Source organism: Rhipicephalus microplus, chromosome 1, assembly GCF_043290135.1.
Source record: "Rhipicephalus microplus isolate Deutch F79 chromosome 1, USDA_Rmic, whole genome shotgun sequence".
Lineage (NCBI taxonomy): Eukaryota > Metazoa > Arthropoda > Arachnida > Ixodida > Ixodidae > Rhipicephalus > Rhipicephalus microplus.
Window position 1 is genome coordinate 253,411,349 of NC_134700.1, and position 10,511 is coordinate 253,421,859.

The 10,511-nt window shown below is 46.9% G+C and overlaps 1 protein-coding gene across 1 annotated transcript; it reads right to left on the reverse strand.

Moving 5' to 3' along the window:
• Positions 1–662: 662 nt before the first annotated feature.
• Positions 663–2,311, reverse strand: LOC119164528 (chitinase-3-like protein 2). The gene has a single exon (XM_037416744.2). The coding sequence runs from the start codon at positions 2,261–2,263 to the stop codon at positions 854–856; it is 1,410 nt and encodes a 469-aa protein (XP_037272641.2). The 5' UTR covers positions 2,264–2,311; the 3' UTR covers positions 663–853.
• Between the last annotated feature and the right edge of the window lie 8,200 nt (positions 2,312–10,511).

Below are 10,511 nucleotides of genomic sequence, written 5' to 3' on the forward strand. Positions count from 1 at the left end.
TTGTCATCTCTCGAACGGTTAACGGCGTCGTGGCGACACGACGTCTCAACCTCCGGCTAGCATGGACAATGCCTGACGAGCATAGGAAGCCGGCCGGTCGGCTACTTGATTGAGGATTAAAAGAGCGCCGCTCCCCCGTGAGCTCTGGCGCCGGTGACAACAGCTTCCCCCTCGCTAGATGAGTCGCCGAGGTCATCAGGCCCCGCTGCTGCTCGAAGGGACGACGAAAGGGTCCGCATTTGAAAGTCAGGAACTCGCCTTTGCTTGCCGCATGGTCTGGGTAATTGCCGAAATCTTCGACAGCGTCTGGCAGACTGGGCGCCAAAGGAGCTGAGAACACCCCCCCCCCCCCCCCCCCGTAGACCGGCTTATGCACAATGGTGTCTGCCCAGACGAATCGCCGGGCCAAACTTAACACCACAAGCATTTTATTTTCGCGCATTTTCTGGCTTACCAAGCGCATATAGTCTTGTGGTAATAATGGTGTTACTTGGGTTGTGAAAATGTACTTTACTAATATGTGAAAAATTGTTTTGCTCTTTAATGTCCTTTTAACAGCGCCATTCGAGTGTGATTCGCCACAAGTTTCATCTCGTAACGCTCACGACAGCACGTTCAAATCCGCCGCAAGCTCAAGCTCACAACTGGCACGTGTTGTTTAAAAAAGCCCGGACCAACCGGAAAGTCACAGAAGAAGTTACAGGAAGTAACAGTTAAGGAAGTAACAGCAGGTAATTACACACAGTAACTACTATATACTTGGAAGCACGATTGCAGAATTACCTCGTGATGTGAACCCATTTTCTGCATACCATCCACACACAAAAAATGACCGGGACACTTTGGCACAATTTTACTGCACTTCTTTTTCAGCCTTTCCGGAAGTTTTGTTGAGCGAACGTACCACGTCTGAGTCTGTTAAGTTGAAGCTTGGTATGATGGCCGTTGAGTTGTCGTCAATAGGTGTCCCTTCAACCTCCGTGAAGATAGCTCTCACAAGCGGGTTGGTAGGCCCGCAGCGCCCAGAATGGTCATCGTTTCCAACATCCAAAATGATGACGCCACCGAGGAACATCTTATCCACGAGTGAGGCCATCTTGCGCACACTTATCTCGTCCTCGTATCCAATCCAGACGTTGTTGCGCCACGCGTGCGGCTTCTCACTCTCCCGGTCGTAGGACAGGGTCCAATCGGTTTGTCGAATCAACTGACAGGCCTCCTTGTACGAGAGGACACGGACAGCATGTGTGTCGATCCACCTGGGAACTTCCTTGTTCTCTGGAAGCCGAGACATTGTGCACACGAAGCCTGACAAGGAGACGGCAAGGAGCACTCTGCTTCGAGGTAGGCCGCTCGAAATGACGTTCTCGACGAAGTCCTCGACGCTTCTACCTTTGCGCTCTCTCTGATGGTGGAGTGGTATCAGAATGCGGTCAGTAGCGTTGGCCGGGTGGTGCAGACCCTGTGTCATGACGCCAACGTAATCGAGGAAGCGGGACAACCGACCGGGTCTGGCGCCCGACTTGAAGATGCCAGTGTGCGACGATGCGGTGACGACAAAGAGGAGTCCGTGCTTGTGCATGACCTGTTTGAGATGCGACAAGAAGACTCTCATGTGCCGTTGATGCTCCTTCTCGATGGGGAAGACGCGGTTGAGCACGATCCCATGGAAGCGGTTGTGCAGGACCCAGCGAACCATCTCAACGACAAAGGTCATGTACGCGGTCGCGTTGGGCGTTTCGTGGAAAGTCAGCCGGCTGCCACCGCCATTCTCGTCGCCCACGGAGATCAGGTACTTGAGGTGGGGGAAGCTCTTGTTCACTTCGTTTCGCAGTTCGATTAGCCGTGATTGCACCAGTCCAAAGGCCAGACTGGCGTCCGGTGTTTCATTGGTGCCGCTGAAAAAACCCCGCAGGGGGAGCACGAGGTGCGAGCAGTAGTTACCAGGCAGATCCACCGTCCTGTACCTGACGTCGTTGTCGTAGAATCTGGCCACGTTCACGTGGCACAGTATGGGCACAGGTCCCCGGCGCAGTGATCGGACCTTCACTGGAAAAACTGCGACGGCGTGGCCATCCGTCCTGCGAACGTCGTACGCGATGACACAGACGAACACGCCGATAAGCAGAAGTGTAAACCCGACGCACGCGGCGCCCGAGTACGTGATGCAGGTCTTGATGAATGGGTCCCGGCGCTGCGACGCCAGCAACTTCGGCAGCGACTGGTGGATCAGCCACTCCTCGTCTTCTAGCCGTCGCGACATGTTTCAGACCCGAGACCCGACAACGCCGCGCTCGACTACAGCGCTTCAATCTCGTCGTCTTCATTTCGCTGCTCTGCCTACAGCAGCGGCTTTTTGTTTTTTATGATGATGATTCTTCTTGGATGATTGACACTCAGAGTAATCGGCACTCCCCAGGATAGTCCTATCTTTATCGAGTCAAAATGGTTCTAGTGGTGAGGGCTGCCTGTTCGAAACTAAGGGACACTAAAAAGAAAGCGATTTTTTGGAATAAATAAATCACTCTTTCACAATACTAAAATAACCACACTAGTATCGAGGAGACGCTTGGTAAGCTGGAAAACGCACAAAAGGAAAAATGCGGGAGGCAGTGGTGTATTCGCAAACTTTCTTCGGAAGTGGGGAGAGGGTTCAAATACCTTTTTTTGTATGCTCGCGTATCTATTTGCATGTGTGTATATACACACATTTGCTGAAGTGACCCGCAGGTCACGGGTTCGAATCTCGGCTGCGGCGGCTGCATTTCCGATCGAGGCGGCAATGTTGTATGCCCGTGTGCTCAGATTTGGGTGTACGTTAAAGAACCCCAGGTTGTCGAAATTTCCGGAGCCCTCCACACGGCGTCTCTCATAATCATATGGTGGTTTTGGGACGTTAAACTCCACATATCAATCAATTGCAAAAGTGATATATTTCAGGGGGGGGGGGGGGTGAAGTTCCCGCATTGATAGCCATACATCTTTGGCTTACGTCGTTGCTAATCAGTAAATATCTATTGCATTGTCTTTTGAGGAAGTCGGAAGCTTAGCATACCACGTTTTGGCAAATTTTATTCACACAGTGAAGCCGAAACAAGAATAAAACATTCCGAAATCCGTGACGCCGCGTGCGGAGATTTTGGCGCGAAATTTAACAATGAATCTTTTGCCACAATTTTCTCTTCTGTTGTAACTTATGATGGAGAAAGTAAGAAAAATAGAGTTTTGAAAGTATAATTTATCGGTTATTTAAATTGGTTAATTGTATAACTTAAGCGCCTCTTCAAACAATTCTAAGCCCTTATAAACAATCCGCAATGCCATCGAAGCCTGCCTTCGCAAGTAATCAAGCTTCTCGTGGCGTCTGCAGTTATTTCTGAAGGTCTCATTGCCCTGTAGACTAAACGACCACTGGCTTTGAATGTGCAGATCAACTTTACGCGGCGTATTTCTCGTGCGGTTATGAGTCATGTGGCTTGAGGCCACAACAATTATACTCACTGTACGGGCACGTCGCTCAAGGCTACCCACTAACCTAACAATTAAGTGAGGCAATAGAACCAGTCGGCCTAGTTGGGAAATCTGCATCGTTAGCATCGTTACGAATTTGCACGAGAACACGGAGACCGAATTTTTCATTCGTCCCAGTGTTGTTCCTCTTTGTCACGGTGTTAATGCACGATTTGGTGATTGATTGATATGTGGGATTTAACGTCCCAAAACCACCATATTGTTACGGAAAAGAAGAGACGCCGTATCGACGAGGCTGTGGATAAGATGTATTTGAAACCAGCGTTAATGGCGTGACCAGTTCACCAGCGATCGAGTGGAGGCCACACTTCGTCCTCCTCGTCAGGCCCACACGCGCGTCGCCCCCTAGAATCTCAGTATGCATGCATGTAGCAATATGATTATGAGAGACGCCGTAGTGGAGGGCTCCGGAAATTTCGACCACCTGGGGTTCTTTAACGTGCACCCAAATCTGAGCACACGGGCATACAACATTGCCGCCTTTATCGGTAATGCAGCCGCCGCAGCCAGGATTCAATCCCGCGACCTGCGGGTCAGCAGCCGAGTACCTTAGCCACTAGACCACTGCGGCGGGGCTATTGCACGATTTCCTCAAGATTAACAAGCGGGTAGATAAAAAACAGTATGCATCCGGGCGTGCGTGAATCCACTCTGCAAGCGATTCGTGGCAAATTTTGCTGGCGTAAATACCGGTTTATAATTGTTTACTCTGACCATAAAACAGAAACTCAATAATTACTAGCATCAGATAGTAATAAACTATTGCTTTCTGATTTAGCCATGTATTTGCAAACGATGAATTGCCTCTCGGTGCCTTTCAGAAACTTCCTTTGCCCTTCACCACATAGCAGCCTAAGCCTAATATCAAAGTGCAAGTGCTAAAATAATAATAATAATGTTGAGGTGCGGCAGGCATATAAATGTGCCCATAGGAATATTTGTTTCGGACAAACCAAGGCTAACCATTTTACTTAACGAGACACTATCTCAACACTTTATTTTTACCGGGCGCACAATTTACCAATAAAATTGAGAAACTGAAAGCATAAACTATGTATGCATGTCCAGCGACTCGCCTTCGTATTTGGTGATTAGACAAATACTGAGCGCACTCTTCAGTTTTAAGTGTGAATACACTTTATAAGCGACCCCAAACCATCCACCGCCGTCGGCGGCGTCCGCAGTCTTCTCTCTATCTTTAAAAGAGAGAGGACTTGGCGGGCCGCAGCGCGACGCTATACCGAATAAGCCACGGACGCGACGCTGATATCGGTGTCAGTAACGCGCCTTATACCCCCTCCCCCTTCGCTCGCTCCTCCGCTCTACTCGCTCGCTGCAGCTGCGCGCGCACCCCTCTCTCTCGCGCGCCCGCCTTCTCTCTCAGTCTCCCGTCGAGAGCGGGTCGTGAGGGGGAGTAAAGTTAAAATCCGTTGGCATTCGCCAGTGAGTTAACGTAAACTCCCCCGTGTGATCAAATTGCGATTCCCAGGAACCACTACACCATAAAGGCACCATAGTGTGATTAATAAATATAATAGTGCGAATTAATGAATACCCCTCATAGCATCACCCCGTGCATTCCCACTTAACCATGTTCACCCTCGGGGAAATGCTTGGGAGTTTTTTACCGCATCATTTTCAATACCTATCAAAACCTTAGTGGTATTAAGAGCGCAACAAGATACGAGAGACAGATTACACAAATTCGCCCAAGCTTCTGTACTTCTAAACTTATCAAAACAACGCGAGCACTCAGCACACCACAACACACTCTAACTATGGTTGCTCATATCTTCGCTTGCATGACTTGCCGATTCGCGTTCAACAGAATGAAGTACCGCGCATAAATTCACCGGCGCTTCTGACGTCACCGCATCAAAGTAGGCCACTCTAACTAAAGACAGGCGAAAACAAAACCGCAAAGAAGCTCCACCAGAGCCGAAAAGAAAACTGTGGCGCCGTTACCAAACGCTGTCATAAGCTCCGCGAGCCAACGTAGCTTGTGAATAAAAAGTGAAGAATGCTCGCCCGGATTTCACATTGCGCAACGTGGAACCAAAATCAGTGAGGGCCTTTGGCAGATATTGAGCTCCATCACATTTTTTTTCTTCGTAAGTCTCGATTTTGCTGCTCAAGAAAAAGCGCGCAAGCAAGCGAACAAGGCCGGCATACCTCTGGCACCTCTGGGCATGCTTAATGTAGTGATACACCTGCTCAGCAAGCATATCGGTCGATCAGCCGTCGTTCCGGCGGCTCGGCTCCTGCTGTATATTCACCTTCATCCCTTCAGTCCACCCTACACCGATTAGGACAAATGGGCGGGACCACTCATATCACAAGTTAACAGTATACGTTCTGTAATGGGGTTCTTGTGATCATAGTGAATAGAAAAGAACATTTGAGAAACTCTATACCCCTTCAGTTTTACTTCAAGCGACCGCGCCACCCGTTCTGTGGCCACCCCTTCAAATGAGTGGCAGATCCGCCCCCCCGCCCCCCATCCAAGCCGTCCGCTGATGCCTGCCGAAACAGCGCGCTCGCCAGTGTTAAAATCAGTTTATATTGCTGCTCGAGCTACGTATCCGCCCCCCCCCCCCCCCACACCCTTTCGTTCATGAATAGTATACAGGTCGCGCTGTGCTTTCCTGTCGCTATGAACCAACTCACCCAGCTTTATGCTTTACTGCAACTCTTCAAATCACCTGACTAAAGTCACGTAACAACCTATAACAACCTAGTGGGATAATCAGGGTGAACAGTAGAAGTGCCTCAGAGAGGCTGGCGGACGTTTCGATAGGATGACCTATCTTTTTCAAAGGCGCCGTGTAATCCTAGACGTGTTAGTTTTAAAGTAGTGACGTCATCACCTAGTGGTGGCACTTGTCCACACGCACCACCACCAGGAGATCACGTCATTGATCATCCCACCACGAGTTGCCATCTGTCGACTCCCATCTTGATTTTAGAACCAACCTAGCATCACCTAGCTAAAGTCGAATCGAAGAGCTGTTTACTAACAACCAGATCAGATCCTCGGCATCTTTGTATGTTATTCTCATTAATATTGCATTTAACAAAGAAAAACGAGAACTTAAATTTACCCTTTGCATATCAGACTGCCACTGGTGAAGTGGTTTCACTGAGGTACTCTCCCAGAACAAGTATTGCTAGGACCCAACTGTGGTTCAATGAGATGCACTTCTGCACACATGCTCCCGAATGTTGTGGGTGCAGAATTCTTTCATGCAAGGAGGTTCTGCCCCTCCTCCTGCCTGCTACCAGTAACCAACTACTGCAACTAAAGTCGCTAGAGGAGCAGTCCCTTGAGTAAAACAAAAATGCACTGATCACCAGTGACACCATGTGAGAACATGTTTTAGCATTTTATTTCTTGTAACACCTTCGCATTCTGCCCTGCTCAGAATATTGCCAAGCACTATGCCTCTCAAATTCAAACCCATGACCTCCCACTCATCAGCCAGCTCAGCCAACACTTTGCATGATATCAATGCTAACCATAGCGAGACACCGATGGTGAATGTTCCACTGCGAAAGCAAACAGAGCCAACAAGTTGTGCAGCTGTATCATTGCGAAGTGCTTGTTTAGCAGCTGCAACACCATTGTATGTTTAACATACAATTTGAACTAGCATCGTGCTGTATGCAATTAGGCTTTGTAAACTGCATGCCAGCATACCTTAACTTTCATATTTCTGCTTAGCTCCATCACAGTCCTGTGAGCAAGTTTGCATGCAGGCATCATAGTAAACAGTGAACAATGTGTCCATAGTGAAGCATGAACAATGGCTTTCATGCCAAGAATGACAGAACAATGTTTGGCAATGTCTTTATTTACAAACTGCCGTAAAGGTTTTGTTTCGTATTTATACATTACACTGCGTGCATACATGTATATGTACTATATACATATACGCAGTTTCCTTACAGGAGCCTTCATTATGAAAACACTTTGTTCAAGAAAAAAAAAAGAGAAACACACAATCCCCGACAAAGCACGCTCAGAACTGGCGTGCAAGCAAGGAGCATACACCCTTCATTCACACAGATTTCAATTAGCATCAGCTCTTGCCTGTATGTATATATATATGTATATGTATATATACCAGCCCTTTTCTCACATTGAAAGAGAGGATGAGTAGAAAACTTCAAACGCACATTTTACAAGAGGGTGGGAAAGGGAGTCTTTTAGTAGTTCAAACACTGCTGGGGAAAGAAACCTGCTGAGGAAGAAGGCCAGAGCAAGAGAAAGAATGAGAGAGAGACAGAGCTAGGGAGAAACCAACACGCTCTTGCGTACACATATGTACAAATCATCCACACCTGTGTCACACAGGCAGCACGGATTTTGCGCCACAACTCGGATAAGAAAGGACAACAATAAAAGCTAAAAGAATTGTGAGCAAAATGCTGCTGCTATTCATTGAAGATGGGAACTCTACAGAGCATACATAAATGCCATACTCAGAAAGGAGTGTGACTAATTAAGCTACATGCAATGTAACCTGCATCACAACCATCATTTTTTTCTTGTTTTACAAAATTGACAAGATGGGAAAGAGGCCACAAGCACTTCTGAGAGCATAAGTGCGGAGCGGTGTTTATTTTCCATTGGTTCTCACTATAATGATTCTAGTCAGTAGCATTTCTGCACACGCTTTATTCTCAGTCACAGTGGGGAACTATCGTTCAGGGGCTCATATATTCACTGTAGCCACTCAACGTGACTACACCCAATATCATAACAGCACTGCCCCGATCAGCGAAAGGACGGTGGCGTCACTGAACACTCTAATTGTAGCATTTTTCTTTCCAATCGGCTCTTCTACAACCTAATCTGCTTTTCTCGCGGCCAGTCCTGCACATGCAGCATTGCAACATGTTTGATCGGTGTTGCTATTGTCTCGCGCATGAACGTGGTCACCGGTAAGTACACACATGCAAACGCAACTCTGCTCACCAAATAAGTGGAATGGGAAGCAAAGCATCAATCAACATGCCAACCATGCCACTCATTACCATGAGCCACACAGCACTCTTTCTGTGAACATCACCAAAGTGTAAGCAATGCACACAACACATAGGCACTCGCACCACTTCCATGCATTTGCACACACTGTCGCGAAGTAAGTTTAACGAGCATGAGCGAACAGGCGAGAACTACCACGTCCAACAAAACACAAACAAAAGCCGTCAAAGAGCCTGGCACACACATATGCACACTGTGGGTGAGTCATGACTGGACACGAGAAAAGCGCAGGGGACAAGAACATTTGAGGCTGGTTGTTCGATGAACAGTCAGGGTCCCAGTGCCACAAAGGGCCACCGCGTGTATACAGAGAAAGTCCCCAGGAGAAGAAGAAAAGTCACTGAGGTCAGCAGGTACAGTTCTAGCAGCTAGCTCAGCATGAGTGCATACCAGAGACCAATTACGGTCAGTGCTCATTTTTGCTAGCGTGCCTGGGCAAGAGGGGAAACTACATGAAAAAGCAAGAGGCCTGCACTTGCTTCTCAGAGCAGCGTCATCATCGCCAGTGAAACTTGAAAACAAAACACAAGAGGGCATTGATGATGCAACATCTCTGTCTACACATGGTGTGTGCTAGGAAAATGCGAAAGCAATGCCACGTGTAAAAACTAGTTAGAGACAATGAAAGGACTATCAGTGCTAAAGGCCGTTACAATTGCCTATGCATTGATACAAAGGTTAGGTCGATGTTACACTTGTGTCACATCTCTGCATCCTTGAAAAGGCTGTGATGTCCTGAGCAAATTCTAGTTATGCTCCTGGCGCGATGAGTGACTGTTTCACCTTTGACAGCTCTCTCTTTCTTCATCCTCAAGCACTTTTCTTGTTTTATTTTACACTCTCATGTTTCTGTATCTGTTTACACAACAAAAATTCACAGTTTATGAAGGCATGATGTTTTTGTGTTCTTTAGCAAAGAAACAAAATCAAGCTCTGCAATGGCGATTTTGCAAAGCAGAACCGTGTTCCAGCACACCCCTAATAAACAACTAGCATAGGATTACTTTAGTCAATGCTGTCAAAAATTCAAAAGTGAAAACCTTCAGTAGCCCATCAAAAGACATCAATATATCATGCAGTTTCGCTCAAAGTTTGCTATGCTACATAGGAGAATACTAACTTCAAGTAGTGCACAGCTTATGCAACAAGCATAAGTGTGAGGGTGTTTTTTTTTTTTGTGCTACGGTGAATCTGAAATAGCTTGCTTTCACGTGAATGCTTTCGCAGATTTCGGAGCAGTTTATCTCATAGACAGCTCCAGATGACTGACAGGACTAATGCCTGTATTTAAGTAGAATATTACTGCCCACAGAGCTTCTATAACAAGGTCTAGCATATTCAGCCAGTCTGAAAGTTGCTAAAAAATGTGTCGGCATAACAAAAGCAACAACACAAGATAAACAGCTGAAATTATTTATACACAGTGTGTACAATATTGACAAGCCATTTATGCAATGAAAGTGAAGACAAACTATTGCTGCCTGTCACCTGACAAGAAGTTGACAACTGCACAGGCAGCTTGTTACTGCTAGTGTACATGGTTTAGTGACATGAGCAGCAAGGACTATATCATGTAAATGAAAAAAAAAAACATTTACACCAATGCAACAGTTTAAAATTGCTAACGAAACCCAGTTTTACAAATTTCCCGACCTAACAAAGAAAAATTTTCATTCTCGGGTAGGCACCCACAAGGTTCATTCTTGTCATAAGCTCGAATTAACGAAGCTTTCACGGCAATGAACTTGATTTAACTAAGTTCTTCCAGAATTAACCCTGAACTGCCGAGTGTTGTGAATTCGTGACATACTGAAAAACTCTGAGCAAGCAAGTCACAATATGCGTGGCCCCTTTAAGGCCAGCTGTCAACTACTCAGGGGAAACTTAGCTGTTCGCATGAAAAACCTTGCGAAGTCTTGTGTAAGGTATTCTA

Excerpts from the sequence above, each read along its gene's own strand:
- LOC119164528 (XM_037416744.2), bottom strand. The coding sequence starts at position 2,263 with ATGTCGCGACGGCTAGAAGACGAGGAGTGGCTGATCCACCAGTCGCTG.